Source organism: Chrysochloris asiatica, unplaced genomic scaffold, assembly GCF_000296735.1.
Source record: "Chrysochloris asiatica unplaced genomic scaffold, ChrAsi1.0 scaffold00004, whole genome shotgun sequence".
NCBI classification, from domain to species: Eukaryota; Metazoa; Chordata; class Mammalia; order Afrosoricida; family Chrysochloridae; genus Chrysochloris; species Chrysochloris asiatica.
In genome coordinates, this window is record NW_006408522.1 from 30,991,635 (window position 1) to 31,015,365 (window position 23,731).

Below are 23,731 nucleotides of genomic sequence, written 5' to 3' on the forward strand. Positions count from 1 at the left end.
CATGTTGGTAAATTGGAGAGTCAGAGAAAAAGAGGAAGACCTCCAGCGAGATGGATTGGCAAAGTGGCAGCATCAATGGACTCAAGCGTAGCAACGATTGTGAGGTTGGCCCAGGACTGGGCAGTGTTTCATTCTTTTGTGCATAGGGTCTCTATGAGTCGGTACTGACTCAACGGCACCTAACAACAATAACAACAACCTTATATCATGCATAAAATGAATTCCAGGTAGATTTGAAAACCTAACTGTAGATTGTAAAACTTAGAAAGCTTTTGGAGGATGTTATGGGAGGCTCTCTTTGTGACCACGGGAGTAGGACACAGTACACACTTTCTTAAACAAGCCTGAAGGAACAAAGGGAGGTAACAGTTATAGAAACGAGGAGAGAGTTAGGACCATATGTGGAGTTTATCAGCCAACCTGAGGTAATCAGCAAAGCGAAAGCCAGGAGACACACCCCATTCTCCCTTTTCTCTGATGCTAAACAGGAACCTGAGTGCACTGGAGTCTCATGGTGTAGCCCATGCTGGTGAACTTCCAGGGACAGATCAGGGTGCTGAAGAATAGAGTGTGGATCTGGAGGGCAAAGATTTAGCACAAATAGGCATTTCATAGAACAGACAAGATGACCAATGAACATATAAAAATATGTTCTGCCTCCTTAGTAATCATTGAGATGCAAATGTCTTTTACTGAAAAACAACAAAAATGGAACAACCAAAAGAGAGTAGATAAATGAAAGTGTAGTTTAGCATACAATGGAACCCTAACTAACAGTGACAATGAACACCCTGTAGCCACAGGTGTCAACATAGATAAACAGCACAATGCACAATGTTGAGCAGAAGAAACAAGGCAAAAACCAATATATCCAGAATAATACCTTTATAATTAAAGTTCAGAGTAGGCAAAACCAAACCATATATTGTTTGGGGTTACATACATGGATGATATAACTGAGTAACAGTAGGGAAATGATTACCACAAAATCTGTTTACTTCTAGGGCAAGTGAAGAACATTAAGTGGATGAGGGGTACACCAAAAAGTCACACCCACTGTGGTCCAATAGATTCCAATTCTTAGAGACTTTACAGGACAGAATAGAGTTGCCCCACAGGGATTCCAAGGCTATAAATCTTTCTGGATTTTCTCCCTCATTGCAACTAGTGGGTTTGAACCTTTCACTTAGTAGCCAACCACTTTAGCCACTGTACCACCAGGACTTTTCAAGGGATACACAAAGGGGTATAATATTCTATGTTTTAAATCTGGGTGGCAGTTATCAGTGAAAAGAAATCAATTTGTTGGCAATGTATTAATTAAATGTAAATTTCTGTTAGTTTCTATTGTCAGGTGGCCCATGTGCACAACAGAACAAAACATTGTCCAGTTCTGTACCATCCTTATACAATAATCATCTATTTTTAAGTTGCTTTATTTAAATTTAATTATTTTGTTTCATTATTTTGTGAGTTTCTCAATATTCAGAGCATCTAGCTTTAATAACTACTGAGTTGTACAATTCCTGTCAAAAACAAAGAAATTTAGATTAAGGGCTTTGAAATCTTGAAGCTAGCTTAAGACTCTCATTTACTACCTTTAAATACTCTAAAGGTTCAGAGATCTTTATTGAAAACTAGCAAAATTTGTGCCTCAGAACATAGCACTATAATAAGAATTAGAATCCATAATTTCTAAATACTTTAGTAGTTGAAATGTATGCAGTGAAAGTGATTTGATTTGCTCTGAACCTAGCAACTTTTTAACCTGCCATTCCTAAAACTTTTCCAATAGGAGTGGAATTTTCCTTGCATCTGAGTTGGAAGACTTTGAACTTTTCCTCCTTAGGCTGAGCCGTATTGGGGGTGTGATTCAAGATACCCTCCCTGTTCAAAACTACAGGACCAAGGAAGGTTGGGATTTCCATTCTCACTTCATTGTTTATTGTTTGGAACACAGTCTACAGCATCTTCTTTATGTCTACCTCGACTTTTACAAGTGAGTACTGAGAGTTTAATTATCCTTGAGCAAGTTTCTATGTTTCTTCTTTACATTCTACATCTGAGTGGAACTTTTAGGAAAATAGTAAGCATCCACATGAAGAATACTGAAAATGTTCAAGTAGTCTCCCCTGCCCCCACACTTAGTACATCTTTTATTTCAAAGCTACATTCAACTAAATGCTTATTGTATGGTTTTCAGGTTATGTTATTTCTGTAACATCTATGTTAACCTTTTAAATAGAAGTGCCTTGATAGTTTAAAAGAGCAAAATTCTAAAATTGGAGTCCTTTGATACTTTCATTATCAGGAGAATGTTAAAAGTCACTACAAACTGTATATAGATATATAAAAAAGATCAGGCATACTGGTCAGAAAGAGCCTGGGGAAACCTTAGACTATGGCCCTTGGCCTTCATGGCCCACTTCTCAACCCAAATGGTGGATAGGTATGTAGGGGGTACAGCAACACTAGTGAGGTATCGTCATCATGGAGTGCTCAGCTGTTCAAGATCAAAAGGCCAACATTTACTTGAGAACCAAATTCAGAGGGTTTGGGAAGGAGAGTGGAATGGAAAGAGTAACCACAGGGAGGAAATGGGATAACTGTTGTTACAAGGAGGGACTTGAACTCATTGAGATTAAACAAAGTGTATGATTTGTTAGATATAAAACTGATTATCTTCTCTGAAGACCTTCATTCAATTCACAATAAAAAGTTTTTAAAATATTTATACCTATAAACATTCTCATCTGGAATCCTGGTGTATGTGTGGCACTGTAGGATAAGCATTCAGCTGCTAACCGAAAGGTCAGCATGTCAGACCCATCAGCTGCTTCTCAGAAATCCTATACAAGATCGTCACAACAGCATCATCTACCTAATAATCATCCTTTAGAATTCTATGTGATGCTAGTATAATTGCTATTGGGTCAGTATGGGTCAGTAATAATAAAATCGTAATAGTGGTCTCATATATGAGGCCTGGTGTGATGCTGTTGGGTAATGCACTAGATCACAAGGTCAGTTTGAATCACAAAGTTGGTGGTTCAAACTCACTAGTCACTCCTTGGAAAGTCTATACAGGGTTACTGTGAGTTAGAACCAACTCAATGACATACAAAGGCAATAACAACAATATATAAGTGCTTACAGTGTTCCTGGCACTGGTCTAAATGTTTCACATTTAATCTTCGAAAGTCCTATGGTGGGTTACTTCCATCTCAGTTTCACAGTTGAGCACCCTAAGGCTTCTAGTAGACTAAGTTTAGTTGATTCATATTATTTACAGTAGTTAAGTTCTGTAAAGTCACCATGAATATGAAATTACCAAGTACTGAACCATTGCTTGCTGGAGAAATAGTGTTCCGTTCCTGCGATCTTCTGGTCCCATTTTTATTATCTGACCAATACGTAACTAGGTTTAATGTGTCTTTCTGTTTAAAGACACTTCATTTGCTATATGTTGTGGACTTGCTTCTTTGAACTCACAGTCACACTCTACCTCATACCTGAGTGAAGCATATCTAACACACACATTTTCTCCATAAGGCACTTCACAGCCTTCTTGCACTTACAAACACTAAACAGTACTTCACTACTACGCTCGGGGGCCATTTTAAACTGTGAGGTCACTAACAGCACAAAAATGCAAAAAGTCTGGCACAACACAGACTGTGAAAAGAATACTTGTTTATAATATGAGAGCTGAAACAAGGCATAATTTCACCATGTTGAATCAAAACTGGAAACATGTGTCAGGTGACTCAAATTTTTCACTTCTCTTCACATGGCCACTAAATGACCGTGACAGCACCACAAGTATTGATTTGGGGATTTTACATAAATACTATTGAGTAGACAAATTGAAAAATACAGAATCTGCCTAAAGCACATAGCTGCTGAGTATCAGAGCCAGATCTAATTCTTCTGTTTGATTCCAGAGCCCACATTCACCCACTAATAAAGGACATTTTCAGTTTGCTTTTTTGTAGTAAAGACTAGGAGTTGGAACAAAGGCTATATTTCTTGTTCATATCATTGAGCCTTACTTAGACACAAAATGCTTTCCCCAAAGTTACTGATAAGAGAACAAATTTAAAAGCCATATTTTCAGAGAATCTATTTTGAATATTAATACCTCAGTCCTAGCCTGACTATAGTTTAAAAGGTTTTTTAAAACCTCTTATTTGTAAATGCTATAAAGTTCTTGTAAAAACTAGTAAAATATGAAGTATCTTTGAGATATCCATTAATCTTCTACAAAGTTGATAAAATTTCACTATGGTTTTAGAAGATTAGGTTTCTTGGGAGTAAGTACATTTTTGTTGTTAAGTACTATCAAGTCAGTTTGACTCACAGCACTCCTGTATAGGGTTTCCTAGGCTTTAAATATTTAAATCTTACATTTTAAGTAATGTTATCTCTGTCTCTTAATTTTTACTCATTTCCAGATCACAAGAAATGTGTCAAATATAAAACAAGAGTGGGAATATTTTGTATTATATGTGCTTTTTAATTCCAAGGCTCCATTTTGCTAGTTATCACCAAAAAAAAAAAAAAAAAAATCTGATTATAACTGTCTTATTCTGCATATTTTTGTTTTGTATGCAGACTTAGTCCTCCAAATTGTCCCTTTTTGGAAAAAAAAGAGTTGCATGAAGCTCATCCCTGGTTTGAATTTTTAGTTCAGTGCCGACAAGTTTCCAGTAACTTAACAGGTATGGATGTACACATGTGCTTTCTGTAGGTCAGTAAATGCTCTGTTGAATGGTAATGTAACGTGTGAACTCTGTAAATAAATTTGATATTTGGCTTTAACCAAATAATCTAATTATAATCTAGGCTCACATTATTACAGAAGCAGAGTGATTTTGTTCAGAAGACCTGAATTTGTTAGTCTCTTCCCAGCCAAGAATAGGGAGACATGGAGTAGAGACCCTGTGTGGTTATGCCCCCTCCCTCTCCTCAGTCTCACACTCTGTTCAAAGTCTTTGGGTGTCTCCTGTCCCACTAGTTTATCACAGTTGAATTCTTGCTCTCTGGTAGATTGACACTTCATGAAGACATAGCATGTCTTCAGGGTGCCAGCTCTGAGTTTTTTGTAAGGAGCTTCAGGTGTAGTGAAAAAAATCCACAGTGTTTGTAGAATGATTATTTGGTATAGGTGATATATGGCATTTAATTACTATTTTAATTTGCATTTATTATTGCTGTTGTTGTGTGCCATCAAGTTGATTCCAACTCATAGCAACCTTATAGGACAGAGCAGAACTGCCTCACAGGATTTTCTGGCATTGTAGGCTAAGCACTGGACTGCTGACCGCAAGGCTGGCAGTTCATACCCACCTTGGAAACCTTATACAGGGTTGCTGTGAGTCGGAACTGTTCTATTTTCTTTGCTGGAATAAAAGTTTTTTGTTTTTATGTAGACAAATTTTTTCATTCTTAACCAATGTATTGAAATTTAGAAAGTCCTTCTTACTTTGGATAGAGTTAAAAGTTAATTTTGTTTCTCAGAATTATATCATTCTTAATTTTATTCCTATTAAGGAGACAAACATATTCTCTTATTTTCCAGATCCCAAGCTGATCTTCCAGGCTAGCCTTGCAAATGCTCAGATACTGATCCCTAGCAATCAGGCCAGTGTAAGCAGCATGCTGTTGGAAGGACACACCCTCCTGGCTCTGGCTACTACAATGTATGCTCCCGGGGGTGTAAGCCAGGTATGGGCCTCGCTTTTACCTATTATGGCTGAATAGAACTGACTTTAAATTTAGAAGATGTATCTATGAACATACAGATCTCAGTTCATATTAAAACGTAACAACTTTCAAGTATTTCATTAGGTTAAAGCACATAAAAAAATGGGTGAATTTTTTAAGTTGTTTGCATATCCATGAAGTTGTGAAATCTGTCCTCTAAGTTATAAGGGAACTAAAATGTTATACAGCGATTCTTCCCTCACCCCACCCCACCCCCGTTAATTTGTTTTTTAATCATCTAGGTTTGGTTTTAGAGTAGAATCTGATTGCTTCTTAAAGTAAAATATACTTTAGGTTTGTGAGCTGGGAATTATTCTCTATTGCTACTAACTACCTAAAGGAGCTCTGGTAGCGTAGTAGTTACAAGTCAGGCTGCTAATCTCACCATCAGCAGTTTGAAATTACCAGCTGTTCCGTGGGAAAAAAATGAGGCTTTCTGCTCCCGTAAAGATTTACAAGCTTGGAAACCCTAGACAGAGTCATTATGAGTCAGAAATGACTCCACAGCACACCACTACCACTGCTAACTACAAGGAAGGAGTCTTGGTTTGGCACCGCAGGATAAGCACTTGACTTCAAGGTCAGTTTGAACTGCAAAGTTGGCGATTCAAACTCCACAGCCACTTCTTGGAAACCCTATACAGGATTGCTATGAGTCAGTACTGACTCGACGTTGCTTAACAACAACTGCTAAGTACAAGGTTGGTAGTTCAAACCCACCTGCTGCTCCTGGGGACCTTATACAGGATCTCTATGAGTTGAAACCATCTCAACAGCACTTAACAACAACAGCTTGCCCTTTTAGATGCAAAGGAAATTATTATCTTGGCCTGCCAGTATAAAGTCTTTTGAGGAACACAGAGGACATTTTCTCACCTTTGCTTTTTAAAAATAGTATGCCTGCTTAGAGGAAGCTTAAGAATGCTGTTAAACATCTATTTTATCTTTAAGAGTCTCTAGTTGTTTGCTTAATTTCGTAACACCTCTTTTAGATGGTTCCAGCATGCCTTAAATTATATGATGAAGTTATTTATTTATCTGTTCTTAATCACTTGTTAAAAATTAGAGTCGTAGAATAACTTAGAAGGACCTGTTGTTTATTGTGCCATTGAGAGTTGGTTGTGGCTTAACAACCCTATGTACAGTAGAAGGAAACACTGCCGGTCCTGCACCATCATCTCAACCCAGAATAGTTGTCAAACATTAGAGTAGCAGAACCCTTTCAAACAGTCTCTCCACTGTTCTAGCTCCACTTTCTCATTTTGTAGGTAAGGAAACTGAGGCCTGATATTAACTATTTAGCCTTAAAGTACATAGCTACTTTGTTTTAGAACCAGGACTAGAACTCTTGGTTTTTTACTTCCTATCCAATGCTATTCGCTATTGCAAACTATCTCCAAGTTAGCCTTGTTTCATGGAGTTTTGTGAAAAATGACCAAAATTTTGAGTAGGGAAAAGTATTACCCTAAACTTTGCTCTCTCTTTTTTTTTTTTAACTTTTTATTGTGAATTGAGTGAAGATTTACAGAACAAATCATTAGTCCCACATTGTACAAATTATGTACTTCGTGTCATTACAGTGATTACAATCATCTCCATGTCCCGTCATTTACCTCCAGTCACTTTATTTTCCCCCTCCTCCCGCACTGTAGCCATCATAGAATGCTTCATTTCATTTAGCAAGAAAATTTTTTCTTAACTGTTTTTTACAGCAGTGGTCTCATAAAATATTTGTCCTTTGGTGATTGACTCATTTCACTCAGCATAATGTCCTCCAGGTTCATCCATGTTGTAAGGTGCTTTGCAGATTCTTCAGTGTTGTGTAATATTCCATTGTGTGTGTGTATTAAAGTTTGTTTAACCATTCTTTTGTTAATGGGCATTTAGGCTGTCTCCATCTTTTTTTCTGTTGTGAATAGTCCTACACTAAACATGAGTGTACATATATCTAGTCATGGCACAGATTTTAGTTCTTGTAGATACGTGGCTCTATTTCTATTTCCAACTTTTTGAGAACGTGCCATACTGTTTCCCACAGTGGTGTTTCCGTTTTACAGTCCCACCAGCAATGTAGGAGGGTCCCAGTCTCTCCACACCTTTGCCAGTATTTGTTGTTTTCTGTTTTTTGGAACTTTGCTATTAATGCTGGAATAAGATTGTATTTCATTGTTGTTCTGATTTGCATCTCTGGTGTGGCGCTGTGTGCTAATGCATCAGACTGCAAAGTCATTTGAACTGCAAAGTCAGTGATTCAAGCTCACCAGCTGCTCCTTGGAAACCCTATACAGGGTCGGTATGGGTCGGAATCATCTCAACGGCACTTAACAACAACAACAATGTTTGCTAGGGTGGAGGGTCAGAGAAAAAAGAGGAAGACCCCAGCAAGATGGATTGGCAAAGTGGCAGCATCAGTGGGCTCAAGTGTGGCAACAGTAGTGAGGTTGGCCCAGGATCGGGCAGTGTTTCATTCTGCTGTGCATAATGTTGCTTTGAGTCAGTACTGACTCGATGGCACCTAACAACAATGTGCAATGATTGTGTGCATTTCTTTGTGTTTTTGACAACCTGATTATCTTGTTTGGTCTCTGCTGTCTCTTTACATAGGTTGTTCAGAATGAAGAAAATGAGAACTGTTTGAAGAAAGTGGATCCCCAGCTACTGAAGATGGCATTAACTCCTTACCCCAAGTTAAAAACCGCGCTCTTCCCACAGTATACTACCTTTAATATCCTTCCACACGATATTACACTTTACCAGCTTATTCAGGTACAGAATTTAGGTGGTCAGTGTATCAATCAAGTTTTAGTCTGAAAAACAGAAACCACTTTAGATCTTTCAAGTGGATTGAATTTCATTATTTCCAGATAGTGATACAAGAATGGAGAAACCAAGCATGCAGTGGTGAGACAACCCAAAGATTAGCAAAAAAGAAAGTCATCAACATCCCTAAAGCTGGAAACACAGTGCAAAAAAGTGATATTATCAGAACCCAAAAGCTGGAGGCATGTTCTGGGAGCTGAACTCTCTACAGGGCTGCCTAATGGGAGCTAAGAACATAGAGAACCTTGCAGGAGATGTCCCAGAAAACAAAGAGAGAGGAGAAAAATGATCTCGGCTCCTACCTTTAATCTCCCAGGTGTCTTTTATGGCTAAACCTACCAGATAGCCAGTGGGTAAGGGAGCTTGTGAAATGTGCTTTCCTCTGATACAGAGCAGAGCAAAGGGAGGGTAGGAAATGGATCTGAGAGTAACACTCCTATCCACCGCTTCAAAGGCTACTGCACTGCAGCATTTATAGCTTCCATCTCTTCTTCATGAATCGGGGCTGTTGGGTTCAGTCAGTGCTTCTTAACGTTTGTTCAGGGCAACGACCCCTTTAAGAATGTGACAGAAATTAAGAGCCGCTTAATCCTCTTGCCTTTTGATTCTAACGCCATTTCTAAAGCCCATTGTATATTATAATTGGTGCTGCTTCAACCAAAACAAAGTAGACTTTGCAGATACAGAATTAAGTAAGGAGAGCCTTTAAAAGGAACAAAGCCAAGTGAATACAGAAAGGTATCTCCTATGTTTCTTTTTTTTAGCTGTTCAAGAAATTTAAGCAGGGAAGCAGACTACCTCTAGAGTCCTTTCATAAAATTTTGTTTACTTACTTTAGAACCAGCTGACTTTTAACTCTATTTTCCCTCTTTTTCAGTCATTAATGCCCTTTGATCCCAGCCGATTGTTTGGCTGGCAGTCTACCAACATCCTAGCTGTAGGAGGTAAGGCATTAAGAGGTATTTCTTGTTTCAGAAGCATTGCAGCAGTGTGTGACAGTAGAAGTTATATAAAGTGAGTCCCGTTTTTCACCACTTTCCATTTAAAAAATAAAGGTACATTCTAATGGAAAACATTTTCCAGAAGACAGTTGAAAACATATTGTGACTTAATCATTATAGTATAGCATTAGTGTTGTCTTTGCTGGGAAATGTGATGTGTACCTATCTGCTTTTATTTCCCCTCCCAGTAATCCTTTTTGGTTTCCTTGTAATAAAGGTTTAGAACATGAGCGATGGATGGCATTAGACCAGTCCTGGCTCTACCATGTAATAGCAGTACGACCTAGGGCAAGTGATTTATTCCCTGTAAATTCAGGTTAGTCACAGTGCCCACCTCACAGGGGACTGGGAAAATGGAAGGAAAGGAGGTGTTTAGAAAGCTCTCGCAGTCCCTAGTACATAGGAAGCACTAGATGCAGACACTTTGCTGTCTTCTGTGAACCATAAGAATTCTCTGGGTTTGTGCCATTGTTAAACTCTGCTTTTTCTATTTCTCTTTTATATTTACATGTAGGGTTGGCCTTTAATATGCTGTTGCCAAAGGTGCCTCTACCTATATTGCTATAAATTTGAGACTCCAAATGTGTTAACACTTTGTTCATAGTGTGCACTCTATGAATATTTATTGACACACATAAAAATGAATTTCCTAATGTATCATTTTCGTACATTCCAATTTTGATATATTGAATTTACCTAGTGCCCGCCCAGAACAATGAAGTGTCAAGCCAATAATAACTGTTGAGTAAACTTTTGGTGAGTGAGTGATGAATAAAGTAGTACTTAACTGCATTTTCAAATGCAGATACTCTTTCTAATCTCAGTGAAGTTACTAGAGAGTCCACAGTATCCCCTGCCTTGTTCTAATGACCCAAACTCCACCCCTTAGCTAGCATTGTGACCACTTCTTGGGTATAGCAGTGAAACAACAGTTGGAGGTATGTCTCCTGTCTGGTTTCTAGATGTTTAGAATATATTTAAGGGGAAACAGTATGAAGTGAATGAAATTACTATCATGAAACTGTAATACAGATTTATAAAATTGGAGAGAGTTGTATTTAATTAGAATGCTTACCTCTTTTCTCATCTGACATTTCCACTTGAAAGGGGATGTAAATACTGCATTAGTGACTTTGCCTCTGCACAGACCAGAGTAAAATTTCTCTTGAGGTGTAATTCTCTCATGCACATTTACCATACGAGGCCCCAGCCTGCCAAAAAAAAAACCAACACAGAAAATCTGTCCTATTTGAATAAAAACCTCTGCTTTACTGGTTCAGCATCTGGCCTCAGCAGGTACTAATAAAAAAAAAATGGTTCTATATATAATTGTTTCCAAAGTCACTGTAATCTCACAAAGAATACAGATAGTGCATGTGATTATTTTATAATGTAGGAGATGTGCTTTATAATAGCTTTGTAAAGTGACATACACTTGGGGTCTTCACGTCTTTTTAAAGAAAGTCATAATGTGAAAATCCCTTGGAATTCTATGGAAACATAAAGCTTTAGTTCAGAAGTAAACTTTTAGAATAAGAGCAGATGCAGTATTAACAGTTTAGATATTTTATCACATTTTCCCCTCATAGGGTAGTAAGTGGTTAAGAGGTAGCTAAAGATTAGGGTTTGACATAATCATTTCATTCTGATTATTCACATCAAATAGTTCTGATTTTGTATTTCTCCAAAAAGAAAATAAATATTTTCTGATATTCTCTTGGGCACAAAAGAACTTTAAACTAAACTGCCTGCTGGTCTTGGAAAAATAGTGCCATCCTGTGGGTAATAAATCACTCTATGATACAACATCATACATACAGTGCCACTAATGGTAACAAAGGAGGACCATAGTAACATAGAATAAGTGATGGTCTCATGTGATTTCTCGGTAATTATTATTTGTTGGATAGTGAGTTGACCTTGGTGAATAGAGGACTCATTATGTTAATAAGGAATTTCATTTTGTAATGAGCTGCATGAATGAATGAAAAACTTCTTTTGTAGTTCATTAGCCATTTAGCAGAGAGTTTGTAACTAAAGAATTATCAGGTATTGCTATTCTGAACCTAAAGGGTAATCAGACACAGAAATAAAGCATCTGAAATTTTTAGTAAACTCTGTGGAGGAACAAAACACAATTTATGAGTTTTTATGTGTCACCTCAGATGTATATTTTGTATAAATGATGGTTACTTTTACACATTGAGATAAAATAAAATCATTACATTTTGGTAGGTTCAGGGAGCCCTGGGAGTACAGTGGTTAAAGCACTTGGCTGCGGCTAACTGAAAGATTGGTGGTTTGAACCCACCAGCCACTCCATGGAAGAAAGCTATGTCGGTCTGCTTCTGTAAAAGTTGCTGCTGCTGCTGCTGCCGTGTGCCTTTCAGTCCATTCCTACTCAGAGCGACCCTGTATAGGGTTTCCGAGGCTTTAAATCTTCCAGGGAGCAGAAAGCCTCATCTGTCTCCCATGGAGCGGCTGGCAGGCTTGAACCTCAGACCTTGTGGTTTGTAGTCCAGTGCTTATCTTATGGAGCCACTGTGTTCCCACAAAATGGGTATAGCAACACATTTTTCTTTATAGTTGAAGAATTAACGTTTTCTATGTGAAAATCTGAAATTAATTATGGTGCGGTACAGAAGATTAATGTTGCTTCACTCCCCCACATCAGATACATCAAGTGATCTCCCACATTTCTCTAGACCTGACCTGGTTAATAAATATGCTATAGTGGAATGTCTGAATTTTGCTTATTACTTACATCATGGACGACCATCATTTGCATTTGGTACTTTTCTAGTCCAGGAGTTAATCAAGAGCAAAACTCCCAAACAGCTGTGAGTATTTAAAACATAATCTGTACTCATAAAAAAAAAATTGTAGTTTGCACATATTTGAATAAGATATTGAGAAAGTACTGGAAATGTATACCATGGTTAACAGTGATTATATTTATATAGTGCATTTTGTGTGTGTGTGTGCTTATCTGAGTATCCCAGAAAGGGTGCTGGGTTCAGTCAAAAGACCTTTTTTCCATTAATTGAGAAGATCAGGTGGTTCTTTTCCTTGATTCTATTAATGTGGTGTGACATTAATTGAATTTCTTATGTTGTCCTACCCTTACATTCCTACTTAGTTATATGGGCAAATCACTATTTGTTTTTGGTGTGTCTTTTACTTTTTTTATCCTTCAGTTCTTTCCATGCTGCCTATTTTTGAGTTTACTTGATGTTTCTGTAGTGAACTATGTAGATTGCAGATATTATATTGATTCCTTTGTGTTTTTTTTTTTTCCAGGATTCAGCAAGTAGGCAATGAAGCCTATGCTTTAGGGCTCTCTTCCTTCCACATACCTTCAATAGCAGCTGCCTGTGTTTGTTTCTTAGAATTGCTTGGGCTTGACAGCCTCAAGCTCAGAGTTGATATGAAAGTGGCCAACAGAATTTTGAGCTACATGTGTAGAAATGAGGACGCTCAGGAGCACCTCATCAGAGAGTGTCTAGGTACAGCAATACCTCTTCTTTTGGGAGTTTCCTATGTGGAGAGGTGGTGGGGGGGGATATGTCTAAGGCCAGTTGGGAAAGAAACTATTCTTTCTATTGCTTTTTCTCCTACAGAGTGTACTTAACTCACTTTGTTGGAACCTTTAATTTTGGCTTCTAAAATGGCCCTGAGACAGACTATTCAAACAAAAATGCACATTCCTGACCTTTTCTCTTGCCCATATTTTGTTCGTTTTTCTTATAGTTGAAAAACTATTTAAATTGGTTGATGGTGAAAAGGCAACCACAGAAGAATTGCTTGTTCTAGTAGAAGAAAGTACATGGAACAGTATCCAGCAACAGGAAATAGAGAGGTTTGTGAAGTGCAATCCCAACCTCTTTTCCAACAAGGCTTACAGAGCCACCTATGTTTGCTTGCTCTTTTTCCTAGCACCTCAGGTACATTTGCCAACCCCCTCCTTCCCCCTCCCTAGACCTTATCTTTTTGTTCATCCAGCACATAGCAGATATTCAGTAAGTAGAAAATGATTTTAACTGCTTCTTATCTGTAAAAAGAAGACAAAAATAGTCATTTCCTCTTTAGAGATGGAGCTAACAAGAAATGGAAAGGAGCTTATTCTCCACTACTGTGCGGGGCAGAGAAGTCTTTTAAATACTACATGTCAAAATCCTTTCAGGAAATGCAAGGTTGTGGCTCACAAAATCTGACACCTAAGGAATGTCTTTTATTTTTCTCTTCCTAATCTGTCAAGAGTCCTGGTGTGGCATGGGCTAATGTCAGACCATAAAGTTCTTTGAACTGCAAGGTTGATGGTTCAAGCTCACCAGCTACTCCTTGGAAACCCTATATAGGGTCACTATGGATCAGAATCGAATGGATGGTACTTAACAATAACAACAAAAATCTATGTCTGTTGGGGTGATTGCTGCTCACAAAAGCACCTCTCCTTCCACTTTCATGCTAGTCTTCCCACTAGGGCTACCAGGCACCCCAGACTCTGGGGTCACACCAGCTGCTGTACCTGCTGACCCTGTTCTCTTTTTAAGTAAAGAGGCTCTGGTACTTTTCTGGGCTCTGATTACAGTTCATTGTTGTTGTTAAGTACCGTCGAGTAGGTTCTGACCCATAGCGACCCTGTAAATCTTACAGACCAAGGCTGTAAATCTTTATGGGAGCAGAAAGCCTCATCTTCCTCCTGCGGAGCGGCTGGTAGTTTCGAACTGCTGACCTTAAGGTTCGCAGCCTGATTCTTAACCACTACGCTACCCGAGCTCATAGTGCATACTAGAGTTCATAGTGCAAGACAATTAAGCACTGTGAAAGTTTATTGAGGGATTATTTTCCTAAGGATGGTACATAGTATCATCCTAGATACATAAATGAGAAGTGAATATATGGCATGCATGACTTATGACATCAGGGATTTACTCTCTCCTGGAACTGGTTGAAAGGATGGTATAGAACACATAGAGTCACTGTACCAAAAGGAAATGGTTGATGTTCAGTCATTTCAAGAGGTAACATATGATCAAGAGCCAATGATACTGAAGGAAGAAGTCCAAGGTACATTAAAAGAATTGGCAAAGAACAAGGCACCAGAAATTGATGGAATAAAAATTGAAATCTTTCAAGAAAGTGAGGCGGCACAGGAGTCACACACTAATCTATGCCAAGAAATTTGAAAGACAACTATTTGGCCGACTGATTGGAAGAGATCCATATTTGTGCCCATTCCAGAGAGGTGACCCAACGGAATGTGGAAATCATCAGACAATCTCTTTGATCTCCCATGTGAGTAAAGTTTTACTCAAGGTAATACAGAAACGGTTGCAAGTATACATTGACAGAGAACTTCCAGAGGTTCAAGCTGGATTCAGAAGAGGATGTGGAATGAGGGATATCATGGCTGATATCCGATGGATGTTGGCTGAAAGCAGAGAATATCAGAAAGATGTTTACCTGTGCTTTATTGACTATGCAAAGGCTTTTGATTGTGTGGATCATGACAAGCTATGGACAACATTGTGAAGTATGAGTATTCCTGAACACTTAATTGTGCTCATGAGGAATATGTCCATGAACCAAGAGGCAGTTGTTTGACCAGAACATGGGAACACTGAATGGTTTAAAATTAAGAAAGGTATGCGACAGAGTTGTATTCTTTCACCATACTTATTCAACCTGTATGCTGAGCAAATAATCTGAGAAGCTGGGTTTTATGAAGAAAAACATGGCATCAGGATTGGAGGAAGACTCATTAACAACCTGTGATATGCAGATGATACAACCTTGCTTGCTGAAAGTGAAGAAGACTTAAAATATTTACTGATGAAGATCAAACAGCACAGCCTTCGATATGGATTGCATCTCAATGTAAAGAAAACAAAAATCCGCACCACTGGACCAATAAACAACATTCTTATTAATGGAGAACAGATTGAAGTTGTCAAGGACTTCATTCTTCTTGGATCAACTATCAACAGTCATGGAAGCAGCAGTGAAGAAATCAAACGACGTATTGCATTAGGCAAATCTGCTTGTAAAAGACTTTTTTAAAGTGTTGAAGAGCAAAGATATCAGCTTAAAGACTAAAGTGAATTTGACCCAAGCCATGATGTTTTCAATAACCTCATGCATGCAAAAGCTAGACAGTGAATAAAGAAGACTATAGAAGAATTGATGCTTTTGAGTTACGGTGCTAGAGGAGAATATTGAAAGTGCCATGGGCTGCCAAAAGAACTAACATCTGTGTTGGAAGAAGTGCAGCCAGTGTGCTCCTTAGAGGCCAAGATGGCCAACCTTCGTCTCTCATACTTTGGACATATTTTCAGGAGGGACCAGTCGCTGGAGAAGGCTATTATGTTTGGTAAAGTGGAGGGTCAGAGGAAAAGAGGAAGACCCCCAATGAGATGGATTGGCCAAGTGGCAACATCCATGGACTCAAGCGTGGCAACAGTAGTGAAGTTGGCCCAGGATCAGGCAGTGTTTTCGTTCTGTTGTGCATAAGGTCGCTATGGGTCGGTACCGACTCGATGGCACCTAGCAACAACATTAGCCCGGCTCCTTTATGTGCTCAGCTCCAGTCATTCCTGCCAGTGTCAAAACCCTGTTTAAGTCAGTGAAGAAAGTTGTGTAAGTAGCCATTTTTATGTAAAATGAGAACAAATTATTAGACGAAGGGTAGAAATAGATGTATACATACACACATGTAAACATTTGTTATCGTTGTTGTGTGCCATTGAGTTGATGCTGACTCCTAATGACTTACTTGTATAGGGTTTCTGAGGCTGTAAATCTCTACAAGAGCAAAAAGTCTTCTCTCCCACAGAGTGGTTTGCAGATTTAAACAGTAACCCTGTGGTTAAAAGCTCAATGTGTAACTCACACCACTAGGGCTCCCTTGTGCAACATGTTGCAGTTATTAGGAAGTTTCATAGAGTCTGTACCAACTCATAGAGACCCTCTATAGGGTTTCCATTCTAAATTTAGGTGGGCTATATTCAAGGGCATATTTTGGCTCTCTTGGACCTGTTTTCATTTTCTTCAGCTTCAGTGTGAATTTGAATATGAGCAATTGAAGGTCTGTTCCACAATCTGCCCCTGGCCTTGTTTTGGCCGATTATATGGAGCTTGGGTTATATGAAGAAAAACGTGGCATCAGGATTGGAGGAAGACTCATTAACAACCTGAGATATGCAGATGATACAACTTTGCTTGCTGAAAGTGAAGACTTAAAATACTGATGAAGATCAAAGAGCACAGCCTTCAGTATGGATTGAATCTCAATGTAAAGAAGAAAAAAATCCTCACTATTGAACAAAAAACACCATTCTTACCAATGGAGGAAGAGATTGAAATTATCAAAGATTTCATTTTTCTCAGATCAGCTATCAGCAGTCATGGAAGCAGCAGTCAAGAAATCAAATGGTGTATTGTATTAGGCAAATCTGCCACACAAGACCTTTTTAAAATGTTGAAGAGCAAAGATGTCAGCTTGAGGACTAAGGTGCGCCTGACCCAAGCCATGGTATTTTCAATAACCTCATATGCATACGAAAGCTAGACAGTGAATAATAAGGAAGACTGTAGAAGAATTGATGCATTTGAGTTATGGTGTTGGAGGAGAATATTGAAAGTACCATGAGCTGCCAAAAGAACAAACAGATCTGTGTTGGAAGAAGTGCAGCCAGAGTGCTCCTTGGAGCCCAGGATGGCCAAACTTTGTCTCTCATACTTCAGACATATTGTCAGGAGGGAGCAGTCGGAGAAGGATATCATGTTTGGTAAGGTGGAGGGTTAGTCCTGGTGTGGCGCTGTGGGTTGATGCGCCAGACTACAAAGCTGTTTGAACTGCAAGGTCGACATTTCAAGCTCACCAGTTGCTCCTCGGAAACCTTATACAGGGTTGCTTTGGGTTGGAATCAACTCAACGGCACTTCACAACAACAACAACAAGGTGGAAGGTCAGATAAAAAGAGACCCCAAGCAAGGTGGATTGGCAAAGTGGCAGCATCAGTGGGCTCAGACATGGCAACAATTGTGAGGTTGGCCCAGGACTGGGCAGTGTTTTTGTTCTGTGTGCATAGGGTTGCTATGAGTTGGTATCAACTCAATGGCAACTAACAACAATTTAGGGTTTCCAGGGAGTTATTGGTGGGTTTAAACCACTGATTCTACATTTAGCAATCCAGTGCTTATCCTACAGCACCACACCAGGACTCCTGTAAACATATACACACACACATTAAAGATGTAGGAGATATTTTGTAAAGATACAAATAGTAGCATTATACATCGTTTTCCCATCTTTTTCGTAACTTTCTGTGTTTTTTTCAATTGATTTCCCTATCCATGTTACTTCTGTAGTTCATCAGTCATACACCTTAGATTGGAATTGCCATCTCTGTGGAAACACATTAGCGGTGGTAGCGAGCTTTCTCTTCCCGACAACTGCTGGGTAGCATGTTTGGGACTCTCTTTGCCTGTGTTATGACAATGAGGCCAGTCCTGGTGTTTGATTCCTGACCCACAGTGTTTTATAAAATACTTTTTTAAAGTATGCTTTTGTGAATAGATACTTGGTTGATGATTTGGTGCAGGAAATTGCTGTGCTAATATACTAAGAAAGCCATTGTGCTTTATGGGTATAATAGTCTAGACTTTTAAAAAGCAGTCTAATGTTTGATAGGTGTTGAAAGGCTTTTCACAGGCTATCATGTGTTTAAATTTAATGTCTACTAATTTATTGGTTTCAAACTAAAACTATGTTTTAGTAAGTTTTTCTCCCTGTCACCCTCCTCTCTATCCTAATGACAGGTTATCCAGTGAGTGTAGCAGCCAATGGGCATTAGTGGTACAGTTCTGCAGGCTCCACAATGTGAAACTGAGCACATCTTACCTTGCAGAATGTGCCAAAGCAAATGATTGGTTGCAGTTCATTATTCACAGCCAGCTTCATAACTACCATCCAGAGGAGGTAAGCAACTGACTCGGAAGTTTTTCAAGGAAAGTTCATTGAAATATTTCTCAGACATTTATTATATTCTTTTTAATGTAGTACTACAATTTCAGCTGGTTGGCTAATCATTAACACTGAGGAGTTTTTGTGGCTCCATATGATAAGCACTAGACTGTGAACCACACAACCATGGTTCAAGCCTGCCAACCGCTGTGCAGCATAGAGATGAGGCCCTCTGCTCCTATGAAGATTTAAAGCCTCAGAAACCCTACAGGGTTGTTATGAGTAGGGACCAACTCAACAGCACTTAACAACAACAAGTTCAACATGGAAGCTCACTCAAAAGCAGCAAACAACTTTGTAAGATTACATGGTCACCTCTGACACAGTTTTGGGTGAAAAAGAATTTTGTCTGTGCGTTTCTCTACATTTTCAGCTCCAACAGGAACAGAAAGCCAGATGTCTGTTTTTAATCAATAATATGTTTTTTAGGTGAAACCACTTCTGCAGTATTTCAGCCCAGTCCTTGAAGACCACTTAAGCCTGGCTTTTGAGAACTTGCCCTCATTGTCCAACTCCAGAATGGATAATGATCAGGTCTGCAGCAAATCTACCCAGGAGCTCCAGAAAAACAAAGAACACATGACTGATTTCTTTGGCATTTTCCTCCAGTGCTCAGAGGAGCCAAATTCCTGGCGCTGTCTCTTGGCTGAAGCACTGAAACAACAGGCCCCTATCCTGAGTGTCCTGGCCTCCTGTCTCCAGGCAAGGATCATGAAAAGCCAGGAAGCAATAGAAAAGTGCTGAGGGGTGGAGAAGCCTAGAACCAGGGTGGAAGTGGGGCAGTGATGGGTAAGGTTTCACCGAGTGTCTCCAAGGTCACGTCACACCTTTGTGCTTCTCCAGCATTTCTAGCATTTCTTTGTACCACGATGTTCAGTGACTCAAGTGGTCAGTGTCTCGGTGTTTGGTAGCTATGGAAAAAGATGCTTTGGTGGACTGACCACCACTGCTTCTTTATCTCCTTCTTTATCAGGAAAGAGTGGTGTTCAGATAGGCCCTAAATTAGTCTATTGGTGGAGGGCAATCCTGCTTTCTTACACTTCAACCTCATACACCCTCCCCACCCCACCTCCACATCATTTCTGTGGCCTTCTGACCTGCAACACTTTGCAGGACATTTTCCAGCAATCACTTCGTTGCACGTTAAGAATTTATGTTTTGAAGTCTTTTTAGTTCATTTTTATTTAATGAGATGACTTGTTCTAAGAGGAAATAATTATCCATAATTATAGCATTGCTAGAAGCATCTTCTGTTAGGTAATCTAGGTCCAGTTGTTTTATTTTTTTAATTTCTTATTCAATGACAGGATGCCAGTGCTATTTCTTGCCTTTGTGTTTGGATCGTCACGTCTGTGGAGGACAGTGTTGCTGTTGAAGCAATGGGACACATTCAGGGCTCCTTAGAGGGCCATACCTGGGACCTTGAGGACCTCTCAGCCATCTGGAGAACACTCTTAACAAGGCAGAAGAGCAAAACTCTGGTCCGAGGTTTCCAGCTTTTCTTTAAGGTAGTGGCCGTCACTTCATCCCTTTCTAGGGCTTACATGGATACTTCTAGGTAGCCTCAGGTAGCCTTTTCTTAATCTCACCCCTGGGATATTTTTAGCTAATAACAACAGCTGATGTTATTGATAATGAACTATTCTTTATTTAGCAAAGTGCTTTATAGACATTATTTTATCAATTCTCATAATCATGCCATGAAATTATATACCATGGTATTACATAGGCACACTTCATTTTATTGTGCTTAACAGATCTTGATTTTATTATAAATCAAATGTTTGTGGCAACCTTGTGTTGAGCAAGTCTATCGGCACCATTTTGTCTAATGTGCTCACTTTGTGTCTGTGTCACGTTTTGTGGTAATTCTTACATTATTTCAAACTTTTTCATAATGCTGTTGCACACTCAACAAGCTAATATAGTATAAACATATATGTGCGCTGGGAAATCAAAAAATTTGTGTGACTCCATTTATTGTGATATGTGCTTTCTTGTGGTGGTCTGGAACTGAACCCTTCATGTCTCTGCTGTGTGCCTGTATGAAGATATTATGAAGTAATGTCCACATTTTAGAGTCAATGAAACCAAGACTCAAAGAACTTAAGAAGGATGTCCAAGGTCTCAGAGTACTTTAGTAAATGGTTTCGTAAGTGATAGCTCAAAGCGACACTAATTCCAAAGTTCCTATTCTTACATATTGCACTATACTATATTGCTCCATCTGGCCAGACTCTTATTCTGTGATGGAATGGCTAAGCCAAGAGACCACATTAGCTATTGTAGTACCATAGCACCCCCTAGTGGGGTATCTCCTGCTCCTGTGTGGCAAATCAAGTACAGAGCAGACAACCTGATTGATAATCTGATGGACCCAATCTGAGTTATCTCTTTCCCCAAAAGGAAATATAAATTTGACTTATTTTCAACATACATGATTTAGTACTAATATGAAGCTCTTATTATTACCATTTATTTTATTTTATCTTTCTGTTATGTTGGCATTATTAATTGAAAAGATTGTTTAAGTTCAGGACTATATGATTTCATTCAAACCCTTCCTTCCTCAAAGGACTCCCCATTATTGTTGATGATGGAGATGTATGAACTGTGTATGTTCTTCAAGAATTATAAGGAAGCCAAAACCAAACTTTTGGAGTTCCAGAAGAGCCTTGAAACTGTAAGTTGATTGGAGTACCCTGCTAGTACTCAGGAGGTGGCAGCAGGAGAGTAGTGGTTCTGTGACATCATGCAAACTGAGTCTCATTTTACTGTTTTAGAGATGGGGAGACCAGGGCAATGACCTCTTCCCCAGCAGTTTATCAATCGCAGGCATGATTGAGAAGTTTCGTTTAACGTGGCCTCTTAGGTTGGGTTCTCTAGAGAAGCAAGACCGAAGAAGCTTGTATATAAGACTGGCAGGTTGGACAGCAGGCTTCTAACTGCAGAGGCAAAGGAATCCATGGTCAGCAGGTAAAATGGTAGGCTGCTAATGACTCTCAGGATCAGCAGGCAACATGGCTCAGGTGCAAAGAACCAGAACTCAGATGAGCCAGATGCAGGATCCAGACCCAGAAAACAGTGAGCAAGTATTGCTTGGGTTACCAATATATTGGAAACAGGACAACACCCCTGTAGACATTTTCTTTCCATTGACTGACTGCTTATAACAGATTGCAACATGGAGGTGATTGTTGTTGTTGTCAGGTGCCATCGAGTCGGAACCGACTCATAGCGACCCCATGCACAGCAGAACGTGATTACATTGTGTTAAATCCTGTCTTTATATTACTACATCTTAACTACTAAACCACTGTGAATCCTGGCTCAATCAGGTTGACACCAAAACTTACTATTCCATGTGCCAACCATGGTCAATATCCTGAAGATGCATGCAAACTTAGTGAGAGAAGGATTCATGCTAGAGAGGAGAGTGGGCATATTTAGACCACATATTACCAACCCAGAATGGCACCAGCAGCTTTGCTTGTGAAGGATGTTTAATACTGCTTTTTTCACGGTGACAAAAAATAATGCCTCTTTCATTAGTACTCTTGGTGGTCCTTGTCCCCATGATGTTGAGCTTTGTGGTCAATTTCAGACTTTATCATATGCTTATATGTTGTTATTGTTGTTAAGTGCCTTCTCATCGTTTCCGACTCAATAGCAAACCTGTAGGGTTTCCAAGGAGTGGCTGGTGAGCTTGAACCGCCAACCTTGTGGTTCAAACTGACTTTGTGATCGAGTGCTTATCCTACAGCTCCACATCTACTTATTATGTGAAGCTTATTAAGCCATTGAGAAAAAGAGGAAGTGCTAGGAAAGGAAAGGAAATAGCCTAAGTCATGAATGGCGTTTTTAGTACTTTTGTCTTCTATGTCCCAAAAGGGGTCTGTGATAAATAAGATGAAAATACATGACAACAGATTGATCACTGCAGAAACTAAGTGCCAGGCATATGTTCTCAATCACATTAGTGTTCATTGTAACAAAAATCAAAACGTTACATTTTTTGAAAGTACTGAATTGTTTATTCAGGTGTGCCTGGGCTCCTAAATCACAGAAAAAAGGCACACTGATTTCCTCTGCCTCTTACTCTCTGTCCAGGTACATTCTCTTTCCTGTCTTTCAGTTTCCTGTGGAGGGGGGCAGCATGCCTCCTCCCATCTTTATCCTCAGCACTTTTACTTCTGAATGTTTTTTTCCTTTGATCAGTTTCTGTCTCCCTGCTGTTGTCTCTCTTGTTCAGTTTCAGAGTTTAGGTGCATAATTAATGAAATAAAATAAAAACTAAGATTGAATACACTAATCCAGGCTAAATTAAATAAGGACCCTTAAGAGGATAAAGAATGATCATTTTTTAAAGTAGAAATATTTACTAACCTTTGGGTTTTCCAAAAAGTAAAGTCTGATCAGAATGGTTATAGAAACCATCTGAGGAAAATAAGTAGTGAACATGAGTTGATTTCCATTGCTATCTTTCTTCTAGTGGTGGTGTTGGTAAGTACTGTAAAGTCAGTTCCAAATTACAGCAACCCTGCATAGGGTTTCCAAGGAATGGCTGGTGGGTTTGAACTACTGACCTTGCAGTAAGCAGTCCAGTGCTTACCCTACATTGCCACACCAGGGTACTCTACCGTGAGAGAGAACTCCAAAAAGTCACATAAATCACTCTTTAAGGTTTAAGGAGAACCCCCAAACCCTAGAAAAGGACTTTGCCCTTAGTTTTTTATTTGGTTCATTAAGGAAACCCTCAATGAAATGGGAGGACACAGGAGCCCCAACAGTGAGCTCAAACATACCAGAGATCAGGGAGATGGCACACAGCCATGCAGTGGTTTATTCTGTCATACCTGAGGTTGCCATGAGTTGGGGCCATCTCAACGGCAGCTGACAACAATCAGGAGAACCCTACTGAAACTTGGTATGAGGATGAGAAAGAGACCGGAGAGGGCTACATGTTGTTATTTTTAAGTGCCATTGAATTGGCTCCAACCCTGTATTAGGTTTCCAAGGAGCGGTTGGTAAGTTTGAACACTGACCTTGTGGTTCAAACCAACTTTGCTTTATCCCACAGCTCCACACTAGCACTCTTGTTGTTGTTAGGTGCCAT

At 39.2% G+C, this 23,731-nt stretch overlaps 1 protein-coding gene across 2 annotated transcripts in view; it reads left to right on the forward strand.

Annotated features, from left to right (window-relative positions):
- SPG11 (spastic paraplegia 11 (autosomal recessive)) overlaps nt 1–23,731 on the forward strand; it is a 91,449-nt gene that overhangs the window by 46,674 nt on the left and 21,044 nt on the right. For both annotated transcript variants that reach the window (XM_006831699.1, XM_006831700.1), the window contains exons 16-27: nt 1,796–1,999; nt 4,615–4,721; nt 5,582–5,727; nt 8,371–8,532; nt 9,464–9,530; nt 12,262–12,427; nt 12,888–13,093; nt 13,338–13,446; nt 18,411–18,570; nt 19,045–19,317; nt 19,923–20,123; nt 21,191–21,298. In XM_006831699.1, the coding sequence (XP_006831762.1) occupies nt 1,796–1,999; nt 4,615–4,721; nt 5,582–5,727; nt 8,371–8,532; nt 9,464–9,530; nt 12,262–12,427; nt 12,888–13,093; nt 13,338–13,446; nt 18,411–18,570; nt 19,045–19,317; nt 19,923–20,123; nt 21,191–21,298 (1,909 nt within the window). The remainder of the gene's footprint in view (nt 1–1,795; nt 2,000–4,614; nt 4,722–5,581; nt 5,728–8,370; nt 8,533–9,463; nt 9,531–12,261; nt 12,428–12,887; nt 13,094–13,337; nt 13,447–18,410; nt 18,571–19,044; nt 19,318–19,922; nt 20,124–21,190; nt 21,299–23,731) is intronic.